Source organism: Nestor notabilis, unplaced genomic scaffold (assembly GCF_000696875.1).
Source record: "Nestor notabilis isolate BGI_N333 unplaced genomic scaffold, ASM69687v1 scaffold3121, whole genome shotgun sequence".
NCBI lineage: Eukaryota > Metazoa > Chordata > Aves > Psittaciformes > Psittacidae > Nestor > Nestor notabilis.
The window spans coordinates 17,805-38,431 of NW_009913244.1; the positions used below are offsets into that span (position 1 = coordinate 17,805).

General features: G+C 42.9%; 1 protein-coding gene across 1 annotated transcript in view; it reads right to left on the reverse strand.

Annotated features, from left to right (window-relative positions):
* ITIH5 (inter-alpha-trypsin inhibitor heavy chain family, member 5) overlaps positions 1-20,627 on the reverse strand; it is a gene marked incomplete at its 3' end in the record, with an annotated part of 41,199 nt that overhangs the window by 17,777 nt on the left and 2,795 nt on the right. The window contains exons 2-7 of the mRNA XM_010023104.1: positions 19,593-19,637; positions 15,199-15,362; positions 14,104-14,211; positions 12,566-12,816; positions 3,803-3,972; positions 3,120-3,236 (exon numbers count right to left, since the gene is read on the reverse strand). Of these exons, the coding sequence (XP_010021406.1) occupies positions 3,120-3,236; positions 3,803-3,972; positions 12,566-12,816; positions 14,104-14,211; positions 15,199-15,362; positions 19,593-19,637 (855 nt within the window). The remainder of the gene's footprint in view (positions 1-3,119; positions 3,237-3,802; positions 3,973-12,565; positions 12,817-14,103; positions 14,212-15,198; positions 15,363-19,592; positions 19,638-20,627) is intronic.

Genomic DNA, 20,627 nt, shown 5'->3' on the forward strand with positions numbered 1-20,627 from the left:
GGAATGATGTGCAAAGTCTTGAACACATGAAGAACTTCATCATCATGCTCAAGAGTCTCTTCCTGAACTTTGTCTCCCTGACAGTGCTAGAAGGTGACTTACAAAGGCACAGATGCCCAGTGGAGGTGGACTGCTGGAACACATATGAATCTGCTAGACATGGCCCAGGTTCAGAGTATGTGAAGATTGCATGAGGAATATGCACATTAGCTGATTTTTCCCCACAAAGCTAATAGATGTCTCACTGATGTGAAGGGAATGTTGCAAGGATCTTGATGATTTGATTTAAGCTGATTGATCAGTCTCATTATATGTGTTTGCAGCTGGATTTGGGCATCTTGTTGCTTTGAAGATTGAGTTATCTTAGGAAGAAAGGGATGGCACAAACATATAAAAATTCCTGTAGCAAAAGGAAAACCTTGGGAGAGGAAAGGACAAATGACTCACAATTAGTTTGTGGGAACTGCGGGATGCATGAAATCCTCACCCCGTTTGAGTCACTTTGCCATTAACTTCATTAAGTCAGGTAGCTGCAGGGTACAGAATCTCCTCTGGTTACTATAGAAAGGGGTGCACAGCTGGTGTTTGATCCCTGCTTATACAACCCTAAAAGCTGTCCTTTGCCATAGTTACTGCAGCTGACCTGCAAAAGCACTCTCTTGCAAGTGCTGACTGTATTTTTAGCTGATCTTGCATGTGACTCATTAGGGAGAAATGAGGAAAGACAGTCACATGGGAATTCCCAGCTCCCTGCACAGCACCATAGATCACCACAGCTCAGGAGTCCAGGAGACAAGAAGAAAAGGAGGCATGTTCTCTGCTCAGATGTATCCTGCCACCAGGGATGTGTCTCTAATCTAACAAACAACAAAAAGGCCACTGAGCACACATGGGCCATGGCTGTAACTGATCACACGTACTTAGTGTAACAAAAAAGGCATATAGAATCATACATTATCCAGGCAGTCCTAGACTTTGGTCTTTCATTGACTAATCTGTGTGTGGGTTTTATGATTTAGACCATAATTCCCTGCAGTTCTAGTTTTTGAAGCAGTTTAAATCAGAGGAGGAGAAGTGCTTCCTGCACATAGCACTCCTCTGTAACATACCAGGGGTTCTCCATAAAGAGAGTGTACTGAGATAACAGACAAGAAGTTGGGTGCACCCTCTACAAAGGTGCTGGCTAGACACTTCTCTCACTTTAGGCTCAAGAGGCACCTATAGGTAGCTAATCAACCTGAGATTCATGTATGATTAGCAGTAGGAGCTGGCTAGGCTATGAAGTAGACCTTCAAGGGTTAATGGCCATGTTGTTTCTAGTTAAGTATATGAAAAAGAAATAGTAATACACTCAGGAGGAGAATAAAAGCTTTCATAGTACAAGGTTAATCTGCTGGCCCAAGGCACTACTTGCACAGCTTACACTAGCCCTTTGGAGTCTTAATCTCCCCAGTTCAATGCTGTATTGCTCGCTGTCTGCTTTCAGCATGCAGAACTGGGTGCATTTGTGCAGTATCTGTTTATTGTGCAAGGCAAAGCAGGCATTTTTCAGCAGAAAGATAACAGAAAGCCGAAAGCCAAAAGCCAGGCTCTGTCCACTGGAATTTGTGAAGATTCGAAGGCGTCTTCATGCAAGACCTCATCCAGCTTAGTTTGTTAGCAACTCCATTTGCTACTCCAGTCACTGGGCAGATTAACATGAGGAGTCATAAAAGTCATACTCCATTTTAACTCACAGTGGAGATACTTTGATTTAATAGGGACACAGCTTCTAAATGAAGATTTATGATCACCACTGAAACCAGAGTAGAGGTTTTAGCAGAGAGAGAAAGTCACATAAACTGTCAGAGAACTGTCAGAGTGACCATGGTGTGTGTTTGTCAAGGACCAGTGTTGGTGGCCAAGGAAAGAAAACCTCTTAAATAACCACATATTCCAGAAACATCACCATGTTCCAGGCAGGCAACCAAAGACCCTGAATGGACTAAATAGAGCTCCTTAAGTAGCCAAGCCACAAATCCAAGCCATTGGCCTTCACTCATTTTGGTAAAGTTACAATATCAACTGTCCATACAAACTGAAACTCCCTCTTATTGGTGTCAACCAATATGAGAGTCTTACTTTTCACTGTCATTTGCTCACTGTGAGAAAGTAGAAGGTAAAGATGTGGCCATCCAGCAGAGAGAAGACAACTAACTTCTCCATATCTCATGCTGTGGGGCACATCTTCAAATGAAGGACACAGTACTGACCCTACAGGACTTGTCTCCTTTTCTGCACAGATATTTAAGATGGAAACTGGGCTTAACTTTACACTCCAGTGTAAGTGCAGATCTGAGATAGGTCTGTCAAATCATTAACAACAGAGTTGAAGTTTTAATTCATCTCTGCTTCTAGTTTAGACTGGTAATATTGTACTGAGAGGAAGAGGATATTTCCCCAGAGCACGGGGGTGCCCTTCTAAGTCAGCTATTTGGGTCCTGAAATTGGGATAGTTTCCATTTGTCCAACTCAGAGAACTGAAGAAGTAAAAACATTTAGGCACCAGCCTGAACCCTCCATGTCAAAGTTCACTTTAAGAGTTGGTGGTATGTGTCTGTTGGCTCATGTTTTAAGACCCGTGCCCTGGAAAAACATCTGAGAGTTATGCTGGAAGATTCAGATTCTCAAACAGAAAAATTGACCTTTCCTTCCTCAGAACCCACTGAATTATACATTGCTAAGGGGTTTGCCAAGGTAATTTAAAGACAGCAGTATCTTCTCTCTGCTAAGCTCAACACAATGGTCTGCTGAATGCACTGTGCTGCGAATTCTCCCTAATTTGCCTGTCTTCAAACTGCTCAGAAGAGAACTGTTCAGGACAATCCTATGTGCAGCATCCTAGCTCAGTTTTGACTGCACCAAGTGATGAAGTCCTCTTCATGTTCCCATCCCATTCCATTAACATGCTAATTCCTCACTGCAGGTAAATCATCTCGCCTTGAGTTGCCTTCAGAGCCTCCTCCCACCTCAGACATAGCAAACCTTTTACAGAAGAACCCACCTGGTGAGATAAAGCCTGAAACAAGCTGTCTGCAATCTCACAGCCAACTAGTCTATAAGAAAGGCAAGGACCTCACCTGTTTCAGTTTCGTTCCCACCATGGAAGCACTGCTGTCAAGCACAAATACAACGTTTTTTGGCAATGGAGGAAGATCTGTGGGGGCGAAGTAGTGCACGAAATACCCATTAAGAATCTGTGGAAGAACAAGGAAGAAACTCAGGAAAGGAAGCTAGATCATGATGCAATGACACACGTCATTATGGCATATTTGGTTGGGCACGCCTGATCCTGCTTTCAGTTTCTATGTCTACATTGGAGAACATGAGTGCTCCTTGGTACCCCTCTTAATTCTGGTCTCCTGGTTAATCCATACTTGGGAGCCTACTGGAGCTCTCCACATCTTCTTCCATGGTGAACATTGGAGTTTCCTTCCAGATGTAATAAGGATCCAATGTATGTATCCAGCAGTCAGAACGACAACATGTGTTTGGGAGCTGGCCTTGTATTCAGATATATACAGCCAGTATATTGACAAACGTAAAAGCAGATACAAAAAAACCCCAATGAAGCAGGTACCTGTGGGGTTTAAGTCCATCTTGTTGCTGCCAACTGACTGGTGTTATCTTGGATAGTTTCTACAAGATAGAGAAGTAGCTTTTGCTTGGAAAACATTTTCTAGGACATATGGAACATGCAAGATAATTGAATCATCTCAGATATAGTTACTAAACCAGAAAAGATGCATCATATGTACAGTACCTGAACATCCCCAACACTCAGTTCCCTGTTGACATCGTATCTAATGATGAAGTCTCCCAAAATGCCATTTCGAGCAATCCTGGTTTGCTCGACAACACTGGGGTTGAATGTAACTTTAGCCAAGGTTTTGGTATGTCCAATTACAGTAGAAGGAGGAGGAGAAACATCACCTGTTGAGATAAAATCACAATATTGCAAGGTTTTCCCATTGTCTTCGGGATGGCTAAGTAAAACACACATGGGATTACCATGGAGTCAGGTCAACCAGCATAGTTACATACTGAGATTAAAGACTCAGCTCACCAGTGATAAAAGAAGAACTTAATAGCCCTTCCCCTCTAATTCTAAACTGAAACCAATATTGCAGTGCTATCAAGGATATAAATATTTAGGCAAAATTCCTGTGCTCACTCCTATTTGGAGGTCACTGAACTCAAAAGGCAGATACTCTCTGTAGGACTGTGAATTGCTTTCTGTAACTAATGACCACACAACTTCTGACACGTACGTGGTACACATTCCAGCCAACTCTAGATGTCTAGAACACTGCGACCACACAACTTCTGACACATACGTGGTACATATTCCAGCCAACTCTAGATGTCTAGAACACTGATCCTATACCTGAGATCCTGCCAGTCAATGCAAGCATGACTCATTGGACCTGTTCAAACATCTTCTCTAGCATTAGGTGAATCATACTGCAGACTTCTCCCTATTGGTTATAAAGAGTTCTTGAGGTGGCTTGTTCAGAGGTACTGTAGGCATGGGAGGTAGGATTGATCTGACTAATTGACTGCCAGATCTGACGAGTATCTGATGTGTAATGTCTACATCAGGACAAGTCATCTTAGCTGCCTTTATGTTCAGCAAAAGGTTATCAGGATAGTCACTGCAATTTCAGTCTTACAGATGGAGACCAAATCCAACAGTTGCTAGTGCAGCCATGCTGACTGCATCCCTGAGGTGTAACTCACCCTAATCCCCGAGAGCCCTTCCTGAGGCAGTGAAGAGAGATGTGCCTTTCAAAGGGCATCTCAGCAAGAGACAATAATTTAGGTCTGAGTCACCCTGAAGGAACCTCTGCTCATCTTTTAAGCTGTGATCATTTTCTAACATTGAGGGGTATGGAGATGCCTTGTCTCTGTGGCCAAAATCTCACCTTACTCTCTCTTTGTGTGCCAACTGTTCATTCCCTCTGAACTACTCATAAAGACCCTTACATGAGACTGACCAAAGCTTAGATTTGGCCTTGAACTTCCTTGGATTTAGAGAGTTTTCCCCCTTATCCTAACTAGCTATTGAAAACAAAAGAATAGATTCTCAACTGATGTTCTTCTTGGGTGCTTCAACTCTCAGAGTGATTATTTCAACATTGTCCTGAGGCACAGAAGTTCTATTATATCTGCTCATGTGCTGATTATAATTGATGGGAATGAGCTGTCCAATAACACTATGTGGGGAGTCTCAAGTCCTTGCCAAAGATGGCCCAAGAAGTCTGTGGTATGGCAGGGAAAAGAAAGGACAGGTGAGATCCAGTTGTAGTTTAGTCATTCACAAGGCAAGTACCTATGTCTGAAGTTATTTTCTAGGCTCTCAGTATGCTCAGTGGAGATCAGTATGATACCCCTGGCAAGACACAGCCACCTGCCTTAGGGTAATCTGAATTGTTATGCTCCATTAACAATACTGATCACGATGACAAGGTGCAGGCAGTCTTTGAAAGCTCCTCTCCAGGGGTTCCTATAACACTGTCTCTGTAACAATGAGTGGCATTTCTCCACCTTTGTAAAGTGCTTTGAGCAGCATTAGAGGAACGCAACGTGACATCTGTATGGAACATCGAACACAATCCACCTCACATCCACATCCCACAGTGATTTACAAAGTCAGATACATTTGATTATGTCCATTTAACAAGTAGGAAAATGGAGGGATGGAGTGGTTACCTATCTCACCTGACTTCCCACAGGGCAAAATCCTTAGAAATTCTGGGACTATGGTTCTTGTGGATTTATGGAATGATTAGCCAAAGCTGCTTACTCTCAAGTGCTATGTACAGTCTAGACTCCTCTAGGCAAAGGAATGAAAGTACAAGTCATAAAACCACAGCACTCTAGGATGTGACTTCCATGTTGATTTGGCTTTACTTTTACAGCTGTCCTGTGAGTGCATTTGAATAGACAAGGCACAAGACTGTCCTGCTGAGACAGGGAAGTGTTTTCTTATAGGCCATATTTCTGCACAAATAAATGATAGTTGGAGGATCTGGAATGTGGAACAAACTCATCACATCAGCAAAAGCCTTGACCAAGGAGGCTGATTGACAAACATCAGAATCATGGCATCATAGAATGGTTAGGGTTGGGGTGTCCCTGCTCATGGCAGGGGGGTTGGAACTAGATGATCTTAAGGTCCTTTCCAACCCTAACTATTCTATGATTCCATGATTCTATGATTACCTAGTTCCAATCCCCAAATTACTCAGTTTCGGTCAAGAACTGACTCTGCATCATGGCTTCTCTGACTGTGGCAATCCTGATGGAAACAAAGTGAGGAGTCCCAGCCAGTACATCAAAATCACTTAAGGACACTAGTGTTAGATATTAAAGGGGGCTTATAAAATGATTACCCAGAGCTTTGACAGTTTTTTCTAAGGTCTGTGTACAGTTCAGCTTTCTCCTGGCACAGAAAAGTCATAAATCAATAACTCGATAAGATTTCACCTCCATCTTCATTTGATTTTACTGTTATAGCTGCCCTTTGATCTGATGAATCCACAGATGTAATATGATTTTAATACACAGTGCATCAGATTTGCTTGTACTGGCTTCTCTGGATTTTCCATCTGTCTTCTAGCGCTTCCAAAATTCCATTTATTGCCAGTGTGTGGGAAATGCCCAGAATTCATAGAAATAGCTTAACAGTTCATTTATATTTTCTGATCTATTTGAGGGTTTCACATTACTTCTCAGCTGCTGAAAAGTAAGCATTAGCATCAGCATTAGCATTAGCTGCCTGGCCATATCACATCACAGGTAGTGTAAGTCAGTCTCATACTGGAAACAGAAGCTCTCTCCTTATAGCTACTGCACAAATACATCTGTGGCTGTGGCCTTTGGACTTCCCTTCTGTGTTTCTCTGTCATGAGTACACTGATGGGTGAGCACACACACAACAGCATGAGTTCCAGCCCTCGCATTTCTATGGACTCTGGCCATCTGAAATCAGCTAAGTTAGGTAGACACGCCATGCCTCAGTTTGCCCATGAGTTAAATGGGCATAATCACATGTATCCAGTTTTGTAAAGCACTGTGGAATCTAGATGGGATCATGTGGATCTCACTGCATTCCTCTATCACTCCTCAAAGCACTCTTTGGAGGTAAGAAATGCCATCCTCTGTAACACAGGGAATGCTTTAGGAACCCCTGGAGAGCAGGTTTCCAAGGCTGCCTCACATAACCTCAGCGACAAGAATAGCTGGGGAAGTTCTCCCATCTTCTTCGTAGCCACTCATCTCCCATCTCCAGGACAGAGATTAAAACCAAAAGAATGGTCTGATAGAAAAGGTCCAAAGTAACTTCTTTTTTACCCTGGAATAATAGAAGTCAGGTCTGGAATGCAGGTTATCTTATTCATCCCATCTTCCCTCACCAAATCCCTTCTTACTTGGTTTTATGACATGATCTGGAAAAACTCCAGACCCCCAGTAATGGAAACTCAATACCTGCCCTTGCCAGTCCTTTCCAGAGCTTCACTTTTTCACTGTTAGACATTTTCAATGTCTAATCCACATTTTTCTTTCTAGATTGTAAAGCCATGACTTCTTGTTCTTTTTTATTGACACAGAAAGCACAGTATTCTTTTCCTCCTTTCTTTTATATATTTGAGTACAGTTACTATGTCTTCCCCCAGGTTTCTTTTTCAGGCAACACTTGATACCTGGATCACAACTAATCTCTTCTGTTTATTGGCCCAGTTCTTTCCAAACCAGTGTCTGAGAGAGGAGAATACATGAGATATCGCAGAGTACAGAGTGTGGATGAGCTCCAAGCATCTGAGCTGGTCTGTGTTCACTCTGAGGTAGTGAATAGGGCCTTTAGACAAACTGTCCATCAAATTTAGCTGAAGAAGTAACCAGAGCAGGAAAAAGCATTTTTCTTATGAAACTCTAGTCCTCACGTGATAAACAGTTAAATCTAAATTATTTTGGAGAGTGGCAAAGTCTGGATTAGAGTTCAAATGCAGAGTTCATCCTCTGCTAACAGTGGAAATTTCTAGACACCTGTGATAAGAGATAAAAACCCTTTTGAGACCTATGACGTTGAAGAGAAATAATCATTCTCAAGCAGCCTGGTGTCTCTCTGCCCAAGTTCATGCCTAGTTTTCACACCACTGTACTGGAGGAAAAGGATGAGGACAGTCATCCCTGAGGATGCTGGGTAGGACATCATTCAGAAGTTGGCTCCATTCTGAGGTCACCAGAAAAGGCCAGGATCATCAACCTCCTGTTTTGGGGTTTATATGTGACAGAAGACAACGTCTGCACATGCCAAAAGATCACTTTCCAAAACTCACATGCCTAATATCTTCCTTTGGGAAAAATACAACTCCCAGATGGAGCTGTGTGCGCAGGAATCACTGACAAAGAAAATATCCTGGAAAGACCTCTCATCACATTGTCTCTGCTCCCTATCCAGAGATGACGTACACAGAACTTTTCAAGAGCTTCTGCCTATAGCAAAGCACAACTTTACTTTTCATAAATCACTGGAAGTTTGTGGAACCAAGTACAACCTTTGTGTTTTGGGCCCCTAAACCAAAAACCAGGCAGAACTGGACTCTTTACTGCTCCTGCTCCTACTGCTGTGATTTCTGTGCTATTTTATAAAGGAAAAAGAAAAGTGTCCTTCACTCTTTCTCATCAAGGGACAGTTTTTGTCTATAGATCTTTAAGTTTTGTCTCTTTCGTTCATCACAATGGATACTAGCAGTTTGGCAGGAGTCAAAAGTGCAAATCCTGAATGATCATTAAACAGAGAAATTGATTTTTTTCCACTGTGCTTCCTGCATGATATATTGACTCTATGGATAACATGTAGAAAGCACCACAAATGTAAGAGGATTGGACCATAAAATAAAGGCAGATCAGCCATTCCCCCACTTTTGGTCATCTGAGCTATTGTTACAAATGCTTTCATTAGGTTTGCTACCTGCTTTATTGTCACAAGTTGGCATTTCAGTTCTGAAGAGGCCCTTAGCGACATGGTTTAGTGGTGGACTTGATGATCTTAAAGGTCTTTTCCAACCTAGCTGATTCTAGGATTATGTGAATATGCATCATTGCTGGTGCTAATCATATGGACATGTGGATGACTCCAAAGCCAAACATACTTGATTTTCAACTTCATTTGCCTACCCTACACGGGATCCTCAGGACCTGAAAAAAGAATATAGTTTCTTATCTAGGTCAGCTAGAGTCAAAAGTACTTAAATGACTTGTGAAGCTACATCCCATCCTCAACAATGGTTTCAGGTTGGACACGTTACTCAGACTGCCTTTTATCTGATGGCTTGATGCCACAACACATTCTTTACTCAATACTCGCCAAGTAATTTATTAATGCTTCTCAAAATCTCACATTTTATCATTAACTGGGAGATACTATTAACATCTTTGTAGACACAGGAAAATGAGGAAGAGAGTTTTCATGGCATATTCAAACTCAAACCAGTCAAGTAGTACCATTTTCCAATACCTCCTGAATAGTCATTGTTTTAAGTCATAACCTCATTCATCTGGGGCACAACCATGGCAGCATCAGGTCTAGCACCCTTTGCTGGCCCCTTACTTACCAGCTTGCTACCATCCTCTCCAGTCAAGTGACACTGAAGAGTTTTAAGCCACTTGAATCCAAGAAGACACCAGACACTATCTTTTTGCCTGGTTTACTCCCAGTTTGCAGACTGTCTGCCAAGCAGCCACTCTTTAATATAAGACTCACAATTCACCTGTCTTTCACTTAATAGCCTTCCCCAGAGGTCTCGCTGGATGTGCAGAGCTCATGCTCTGGGGTTTTTAGGTGTTGTATGATCAAGAAGGCTTTGCAGGGAGGATCTAATGATTCATATGTTTTCCTTTTTGGATCAAGCTTGATAGATGACAGCTGGCTGGAATATAGTGGATTTCCAAGTGAAATGCTCCTTGACTTGCCCTTGCCCTTCCTAAGAGTATTCTTGTGGTTTCCGTTTGTGTTTAGGAAGGCAGGAAGCTCCTGTTGTCTTCTCCGGGTGTGACTGATCTTGTTGGCCAGAAAAGGTCACGAGCAATAAATCCTTCCTATCCAAAACAAGCTGTCTTTCTCTATGACCAATATTAGACCGTTCGGAGATCCTCTGCCAATTCTTTCTTTTCTTTTTCCTTCTTTTCTTGTTTATTATCTAGCTGGTGGTAATGTCCTAATCTCCTCCTTTTGCTTTAAATCAGAAAGCCCAGCAAACCTTCTGAATTCATTAATGCTATACACTCCTCTGAGTGGCACTCACCTGAGTACCAACGAAGCCTTGATCTGGCAGAGACACAACCCAGTCCTCACTGCCCATGAAGGACCCCAACAGTTTGGCATTTGTTTGGCATTTTGATGACTTTCAGAGCAGAGATTTCACTACATCAAAAGAGATTTCACCAACTGCATAGGGTGATTCCACATAGAAAGGGTCTGTAATTGAATGCTGAGCAAGGATGAAGCACAGGGAATCTGAGCTTCAGTTGCTTTACCCAATGGGACATCCATTTTATGCACATTTTACTGGCTAGGGAGGATTACAGAATCCTAGAACTTGGGCTCATTTTTATATGAGCTGCTTGAAATCTGAAGCATGATGCCAAGAATGATCAGTGCTCACAGATTGCTATTTGGATAGCAAGTGACCAGAGTTTTCCCTCTATGTCATTTATATATAGGAATTTCCACACTGCACTAGACCAACAGTGTGTCTGCTCTGCTTAGTCTGTCTCTGACCTTGATCAATGCCAGATGTTTTGCAGGAAAACATATGCCACAATGCACTATGATATTCCCAACAGGTGAAAAAGGCTTCCTGTCTCTCCTGATGAGGAACAGAACACGTTTATCACATAGTACATGGATGCACAGGCAAAGACTACTCAGCTGCGTAAGGATTGATCTGAAGCTGGTCCAAGTCACTGAGAGCCTTGATTTCACTGTGATTTGGATGAAATCAGGAGGATCACACTGAGTGATCAGTTTCACTCCATTGCACATGCTTCAGGATCTTCAACTGGCAGATATGAACAGCTCCACTGATTTTGCTGGCATTATGTCGCTTAGAGTAACCCACAAGACTTTACATCCTACTTCCAGGTCAGACTCACCACTTTGGTGAGGATTTCTTGTCAACATGGAGCAATCACAGTATCCTGTGCTCCTCACTGTTATTTTACACTAGAAAAATTACCTTTACACTGTCTGAACAGCGAGCAAGGATGGTTAAGGGTAAGAGCAGACACTCATAATGTGCTTAGTGTTTTGGCAAAACATGGATTTTCCTCTTGGAATTTCCCATGTTCTAAAATGCAGGATTTCCTATCTGCTTTGGCATGGATGGATGGAAAAAACAATTCACTCAAAATAAACATTTCCCAGGAGATGTGGAGCCAGGGAAGAGGCTGCTCCAAGGCTGAGCACAAGGCTTGAAGGCCCAGTTCAAAGCTTGTAAAGACAATAACAAAAAAACAAGTCCTATTGAGTTGAATGGGATCAGCCCTATATTCATTAAGCTTCAAAGTTCTCACAGATATCACAGAGACACAGTGATCTACAGAAACTAGAAGAAAAGCCATCAGCCTTGATGATAAGACTGAATTCCCACCACTGAACTGCAGAGGTCATAATCCTGAAATCCCTTTCACATTATACCCAGCTTTCAGGAGATTGCCCTGCCAGTGAATGAGAGATCTCTAAATAGAAACTTCTGATGGCCTGCAATGCTTAGACACCTGCTTGTCACTCAAAGGCAGCCACCTCTTGGGTGGAATGTACCTGTTGTGCAAGGAGTGCAGCAAGAGTTAAGAAGGGAGCATAAAAATATAACTTTCTAAATAAGGTCAAAGTTGAAATTTGCCAGAACAATTTATGCCTAATGAGCTGCTCACATTCGTTTTTCTTGTTGTGTTCATGAGGTGTGTCCTCTAGTTTCTAATACAGTTTGATCTTGGACAATGCTCTTTGGTACAATGGTGGGGTTTTGTTTAATGCCTTATTTATAGCAGAGGAAAAGTGAATCATAGAATCACAGATTGATTTGGGTTGGAAAGAACCATAAGATCATCCAGTTCCATACCCCTGCCATGGGCAGGGACACCTCACACCAGACCATGTCGCCCAAGGCTCTGCCCAACCTGGCCTTGAACACTGCCAGGGATGGAGTATTTACCGCTTCTCTGGGCACCCTGTGCCAGCGCCTCAGCACCCTCACAGTAAAGAACTTCTTCCTTATATCCAACCTGAACTTCCCCTATTTCAGTTTGAACCCATCACGCCTTGTTCTGTCACTACTACCCTGATGAACAGTCCCTCTCCAGCATCCTTGTAGGCTCCCTTCAGATACTGGAAGGCTGCTATGAAACACCAGTCTACACAGCTATCCAAGAATGCCTTGGAGAACTCCCAACACCACCAGTCCAGATCCTGAGAAGTGATTGAGGCCCCATTTATGAGGGTCATAAAATCTCTTCTTACCTTCAACTTTCCCGTTGCCTTTGTTCTTGCTGTTCCGCAGGGGAGGCACTTCCAGTGAAACTATTCCTGACTTCTCCAGGATGTTCACCTCCACTCGTAACCTCCCCACCAGCTGCTGGGGCCGGATGCTGACTGTGTACTCATATTTCCCCAATCTCCTTTGCAAAAGCTCTTCATAATGCAGTAGGAACTTGGCCTGCATCTTGCGAGGAATGAAGACAGAAGCTTTGAATGTCTCATAGCCATTCTCCCTGGAAGGAAAATCCAAAGACACCTTCACACCCCATACACATCACACACCACCTGCTCCAGTGATCAATCTGGATTTTGCTGGTCCAATGAAAGTGTTTTCTGTCAGTAAGCATGTGAAACCAGAAAGAAAGAAAATATCATAATGCTTCACAAAGCATTGGGCACAAAGGTTTCCACAGGAGGAAAGGTCCTAAAAGGTGAGATGACTTCTTGAGGTGAAGAATATGACAGACACGTATTACATGGTGCAGGGCCAGAGGAAAGGCTGTCTCTTGGTTTCTTACACAGAGGATTTGCAAGACCCATAGTGAATTCTTGACTTTGCCATTGCTGACTCATTGCAATATCTTAAACATAGTACAAATGAATTTCTCTTCCCTAATATTGGCTGCATTTAGCTACATACTCAATGGGGAGAAATAGGAATTCCCTTAAGGGGAATTCTCTTATGGGAATTCCACCACTGGACACTTCTTTAAAAGGACTTCCTATTGAGCACAAAGTGCCGTCAATTACCCAGCACACAAATGCAGTCAGCTATCTGATTGCCAGTTTGCAGTGTCCAGCCAGGCATTGATATGATGCCAGGCATTACTGTCTGTGAAGGGAAAAGAAGACACTTAACAAGAATGGAATCTTTTAATACCACATAGGAGTAACTTCACAACTTACTGATGTGAGGGTTTGGTGATGCCCACAATTTGGTGAGTATTGAAAAGTCCCAAGTCTGGGGACTAAGTGTGGATCCAGCTGCACCCAGAGTCCCTCTGAGAAGGAGTTTAGAAAGCAAAGGTGCCCTTTCTGAACCTCAGGACTCAACAGGAGGGTCTCCCTGGTAGTTTTGTCTGACCCTGTCCTCTATGCAGTAAATAATCAAGTGTATCTTGCCATCGAATCTTGTTAAACCACTGTTTCATTTACCACTGAACGTTGTTAGGTCACTACTTTATATCAATAAAGAACATCATTGCTTCTATCTTAGAAGACTACATTCACAACAGTGCCTTAATTTTCCTGCCTGTTATTGAGGAAGTAACATGTTTTCCTTCCCTCTGTAGTACATCCTGGAGCATCTTGGAAGTGAAAATGTTGTGTAACAGGGTTATAGAAGACCACATGCCATTTTATATGACTTGGAAAATGGGAACGACACCAGGCAGTGCAGTTAATGTTCTACTTAGCTGCTTCTCCCTATAAATGCATGGATGAGTACAACAAAGCAGCCAAAATAAAGATGGGAGGAGAGAATGTCACTTCCCAGAGACAGCCAAATGCACAACACTTACCTTCCTTCTGTGGAGTTTGGAGGTTTCTTGTGCCTTGCTTTGTCATCACTGCTGTGTTTCTTTTCTTTCCCTGTGACCTCCCCATAGTAAGTCTTGTTGCCAATGATCCTGGAGAGACCAGAGATGTCAGCATCATCACTCTGCACCTATATGCATGACAGCTGTACAGTCTTCAGTACAAGGGTTCACAGATTGTGGACATGTGGATAGGCTGGTCTCAGATCCACCACCTGAGTCAATACACATGGCAATATTCGGGATGACTGCTTTCAAGCAGCTGCCTCCATGACTGAAATACTTCACCTTGGGAGTGAGTTACAGGACCATGGATTCCATAAGGAAGCAGCCCTTAAGATATATGTTGCTTGGCCAATGACAAAAGACTGCTTTTCTTCCTACTCAGTCCAAGTGGAAGTCTTTCTAAAAGGAGCCGTCCCCTATCTACTACTATGGTCAGGTCTGAAGCTGTGGCCCCAGTATCTACCCATAGAGAGGATCTGAGCATGACCGAAGCAAACATGCTTTGAGAGTTTAGTTTATCCTTAGTGAGTCATTTCAGCATGAGCTGGGTTGCCTTATACTTGTTGTATTATTCTCAGAGAATGACTAGCACCTCCAGCAGCAAGTGAACCTATCTGCCAGTTGGACTTGACTCATTGACAGTATGGACAACCTGGAACAATAAGGAGCTTCTTAGGCACCACATTCAGTTAGATGAGATAATGATCATATGCCAGTGTTGCCAAGACTTTAATTGAAAAGGTTTCTGAGGGCTAGGAGAGATTTTTCTGGTTCAAAACAGAGAGAGAGGAGGAGAAGGAAGTTGCTAAAAGACATTCAGATATGAAATAGAATTATTTTCTTCCTATATACATTGAGGACTCGAATCTTAACATCTCGTCATCCAAGGGCATGCTTTGTGCTTTGGGGCTATAACCAGTCTCAGATGGAGTATAGCATGTGTGAGGTTTTATTTTTCCCTTAAAAAAGCAAAAAGGCCTTGATACAGCCCTAGTGCAGTCTTTGAAATGCCAGAGAACTATCTGTGGGATGGGAGAACCATTGTCCACCCAGCTGTCAGCATTACTTACTTACATGGTAAAGTTGGAGATGAAAGCTGGAGCTGGGATCTGCATCTCAAACACAGCCTCTCGTGCCTCAGATCCACTGTTCACCATCGTGCAGATCACCGTGGTGAAAGCATAGCGAGAAATGATTGTGGATTTCACATTGAATTCAGACATCCGAGGCCTGGTTTCCTGTTGGTATCAAAAGGTTACCTATTAACACTGACAGTGGATAACTCACCCCTTCAGTGCTTCAATAGCTTTAGTACTTAATATCATCAAGAAAATCACCACCCTATGTGTATTAAACTCTCCTATAAAACACAGTCAACAGCAGGCGAAGTGGGCTTGCCCTCAATATTTCAGGTGAGCTGCAAAAGGTAAACCAAGATAATGGCACTGCCTTTGTTCATACACAAGAGCAAAGGCCCCAGTCATTTTCCAGTGGGGAAAATGGCTGTGGGAAAATTTTCCAGCTTGGGAAGGGTCCTGGAAGGATGAAGCTCTGATTATGCCAGCCGTTATATTGTGAAACACACTGACAAAATCTACCTGTATCCTAAACTGCAGCCTTCAGCTCTAATCATGTGAAAGGATCTCGATTAGTCCTTTGTGGCCTGGGAAAAGAAGCCTAAAATAGGTCCCCACAAGGTCCAGAACTATGTCATGGAACCTGCCCTGTGTACTGTGCACAAGAGCAGATGTAAGACCTCTTGAAAGACTGAGATCACTATGAAGCAGCACCTCCAAATTCATACAGTCAGATCCATAAGTAATGTAAACTACTGCCAGTGGAGTCAACTGAGTCCTCCTCTGCTGAGAATCCATCCAGGAGCTCTCAGCCAATGGATGGAAGAGACTTAATAGGAAACACTGACACTGCGATGTCTCAAGTGAAGTATTTTAAGCCTTTTAGCCCACACTGGATTCCTTCCAGCAGAGAAGCAACAGAGACTGCAATGAATGACACATGATGTAGCAATGGAAGCTGAAAGCCAATTTCTGCTTCTTGGGAATGTGTTTTTGCACACAAGGCCTGGGTTGGAGCATTTCTTCAGTCTAATGTGTTTTATGACAGCAGCGTCTCCATGGAGCTCAGCAGTTTTCTTCCTGGAAGACTTCAGTGTATTTAACTGTAAGCAACCCATGAAAAATATCCCTATGTTGCTTTAAACAAAGACCAAACCCTCAAAAGCAGGAGGAAAGTAAACAGTGAAACACATTCCAAATACAGAGCAACTTCACTGAGCCAAATACAGTGAGACTTTTCCTACTGAGCAAACACCTCAGTCAGAAAGCCTCTGGTCACACCTACATTAGAGTTCTGAAGTCAGGAACATGCTCTTCAGCTGCACTTCCAGGCTTTTTTCTTCAGAACAAAAATCATTTTGACAAATGGCTTAACAAGTGTCTAAGTATGAAACAAGAACATTTCTGTAGTAGCTGATGGCATCAGAAGCAGTATTACTACTGAGCATCCCACTAACCAAGCTGCTGGCCTAATGAATTCCAGGCGAGTGGAAGAATGAGGATCCACTGGAAACAAACATAAAACTGTCAGTAGACTTGGAATAAAGCCCTACCTGCCTCCACTACCAAGGCTTGGAAAAACTCTGATAAATGTGTCTCAGATGAACCTAATCATGATATCTTTAACACCTGGAGGGTATGTGATGTGCTCTGTGTCCATGACCATCCTACTTAGCACAGGCTCAGCTCACACAGAGAACAATGGCAAGGACTTCTAGGGTGTGATTTGTCTTACTGAGTCCAGACAGCTCAGTGTAATAGATCTAGACTAAAACACACCTGCCTAGATTCCACACACACCCCCCCTTAGGCTACTAGTGGCTTTTACTCAGTCACTGTTGATTAGGAATAGACCCTGTTGTTCTTAAGACCTTCCCCGCTCCATAAGCATGGCTTCCCAGTCTCATTATCCTGGAAATGGAGAGGATGGGGAGTTTTGATCAGAAGTAGTGCTTGTAAGAACGTTTCCAGATGTAATGAGTTGATGTTTCATTCAGGCTTCCATATCACTAATTGCCTGTGGCATAGCAAGAGATACAGAGGATTTAATGAAAGAAGTAGAAGAATCTAAGAGAAACCACAGCAAATTCTTTGGTTCCAGATCTTCTGCATCCACTACCATGTTCTGCATTTCATCATAAGATATGGGTTCAAACATAGTTGACAGCTCAACAGCAAAAGGGGATCAAGACCTATGCCTTTTAATTGAGATGCAAGTGGTTCTGCAGTGACAGATCTACCTGACTGTGTGAATTCAGTGATGTATTCACCTGAAGTCAGAAAGTCTTTAGAACATGACAGAGGACATGGACTTGCCCATGTTACAACCAGAACTTAAGAATGGTTGTATTGGGTGAGAACAAAAGCAATTCTAACCCTGTAACCTATCACTGGCAGAGATCAATACATGCTTAGAGTGTAAAATCAGTCCAACCTGCACTGATACTACACAGAAATATTCTGCTACAGTAATTTGTGGCTGAAGGAACTTATGAGCCAAGGGTGGTATTTTTGTGCATAGCAAATGTCTGTAGATTTTCCTTCTACAGCTTTACCACAGCTGCTTTCTGAATCCATGTGAACTTCCAGCATCTGCAGCACTTTGTAGCAAAGAGTTCCACACATTAGTGGTATTTGTATGAAGAACCACATCACTTAGGGTGTTAGGACAAGGGGTGATGGGTTCAAACTTAAACAGGGGAAGTTCAGGTTAGATCTAAGGAAGAAGTTCTTTACAGTGAGGGTGCTGAGGCGCTGGCACAGGGTGCCCAGAGAAGCTGTGGCTGCCCCATCCCTGGCAGTGTTCTAGGCCAGGTTGGACAGAGCTTTGGGCGACATGTTCTAGTGCGAGGTGTCCCTGCCCGTGGCAGGGGGTTGGAACGGGATGATCTTACAGTCCTTCCCAACCCAAACCATTCTGTGATTCTATGATTCTGTTGAATCTGAATCTGCTATTTGCTGGCTTCAACTGATCTCTGTCATCTCTCTCTGTACAACTGAACAAGCTCTACTTCTGATACCCTCACAGACTGAGGAACAGCAAAAGCAAATGAAAAAAGAAGACATTCAATGCTTCTCCCTCTTCCTGGTGGATAAGAGTTGCTGTTGGGGAAAGCAAACACTGAGTAAGGACATCACATACAACTGAGGATGAAAGAACCGATTCATCTTCCCGTCCCTGGAAGGGATCTGCCATTCCTTGTGTACAGAAAATATTAACAGTGGGAGCAGAGGCAGTTTCCAAACAGGTTGCTCGGTCGGGCTTGGCTGGCAGCCCAGGTTCCAGTCCATGATTCTTCTGCTTTCCCTGGAGCTCTTACACAATCCATCAGTGCCTGATGCTCTGACTTACAGCTGCGCAAATGCCTGTTTGTTTTCTCCGCTTTTTATTAAGGCCTTCAGAAGATGAGAGGCAGCACAAAGGAAAAAAACAAAACAAGCCATTTGTTTAATATTATTATTACTGTAATTTATTATCCCTGTTAAAAATAAAGCTAGGGAGTGCCAAGGCAGCAGATCAGCACGCTGCTGTGAGGCATGTTGGCTGGGTGCTTTATGAAGGTGTCCTGGTTATGATGATGAACTGGGAGCTGAGATTTTCTTGCCAAGCACATTGTTTTATGCTTGTTTACATCAAATGTTTGGAATGACAGGAAAAAGCTGAAGGAAAATCAAATACATTCCAGGTTTTTACCTTTATCAGTTGCGTTCATCAAAACGAATTGACCATATCTCAGATTAGAAGTAATAAACTGGTAGTAAGTGTGAGAGTTGCTCTCTTCTAGGCTGCTGATTCAAATCTGTCAAAGATCAAAGGGACCAGAAGCTATAAACATGTGACGGCTGCTGAGGGCATGAAATGAGTTCCTCCAGTTCTCAACTGGGAAGCCCCCATCCCTCAGAAAAGCCAGATGAATATGGCTATGAACAGCAGTTTCGCTGGCTGCCTTTTTAGTGAAAGATTTGAACTAAGCTATGCAACTTCTGGTAGAGCAGCTTAGCCAGATCTCACAGGTTTGCTGCACATCTAAAGCCTAGGTTCCCTTGCTGAAAGAAGGATATTGGCTTCCTTGTTTTCTTCCTTCCTTCAGTAAATTTCAGGCAGAGATCTTCAAATTTCAAAGCAAACTCTTCAAATTCAATGAGATTTCACCATTATTGTTCATTGCATGGTTAAGGTTTGTAACAATGGATGTTCTCTCTCCAAAGCTGGGGTCGAGAAGATGAATTGGGAAGTATTAGAAGAAGCTGTACGTGTTGCAAGGATCAGAATGAAGATGTACCTACCATCATCGGCATAGTCCATTCCTGGGCACAAGCACGCACACACATATATGCATAGAGCAAGTGTCATTCCCAGAAGGTGAAATGAAGACACAGTGTGATACATACCAGCCTCTGCAGAAACTTGGCCTGTCGTGGAACACGGCGTGCAACCTGCGAAGAGTTAAGGCGGTTAATGGAGCCTAGTCAGCTTAGAGAAGATATGCCACATGCTTAAATCCAGACATGGGTTTGTGTGACTGGTCACCCATGGCCAGGTTTAAGTGTTCCTCTGGTTAAAATTAACACCTGAATCACTCCTATATGAACAAACCCATTGATCAAAGCTCAGCAGTGGAATGAGGCTCTCCGCAGGTGAGGAGGCACTTACTGTTTTGCAAATGCTACTTGTTAAGAGACCCTCTATATGAAAACAGAAACCTCAGCCCTCACTCTGGATGCTCTGTCTTGGCCCTGGAAGTGTATTCCCTTACAGCTTTCTATAGAGTCACACAAAAGCTCTTTGTCATACTGTTGCATGTTATACAGTACACGATGAGAAGGGCTGCTAAGTGGTCCACAATGCTTGAGCAGCGACCAGGTTAACTCCTAGCACCCATGTGGTGGGGTCTACGAAGTGTAACTCCATTCTACTGCACGTGTGGACCTGCTCCAAGGGAGGACTTGGGTAAACTAATGTTATGGCTTCAGTTTTATTGATATTACCTCAACAGCAGTTTTGAGTCACCTCAACACTCTCCACAGGTACTATGGGTTTACTGTGTGGTGACAGGAAAGGACTAGTTATTGCAAAAAGGGAATAAAGGAATTCAAATTCAACCACAGATTTTATTATGAAACAAAGTGCTTCACCTATGACACTGCAGTAGTATTCATAGTATCATCCTTCACAACAACAAGAACGCCTCTGACTTCTTCCCTGCACATGCTGTAAGCCTGAGCTTAGCAACCTCTCCAAATCAAATCCCTCCCCAAAACAGTGTTCAAGTCTCTTGTCAATGAGGAAAGCCAAGTGACTTCTTCAACCAGAGAGCAGAGGAATGCAATGATATTTTTTTACCTGATTTGCCCTTTCTGTTGATTTACACTGAAACAACAGCAGCCCTTGCCAAAGAGATGATTTTGTCTGTTTATATCACACAG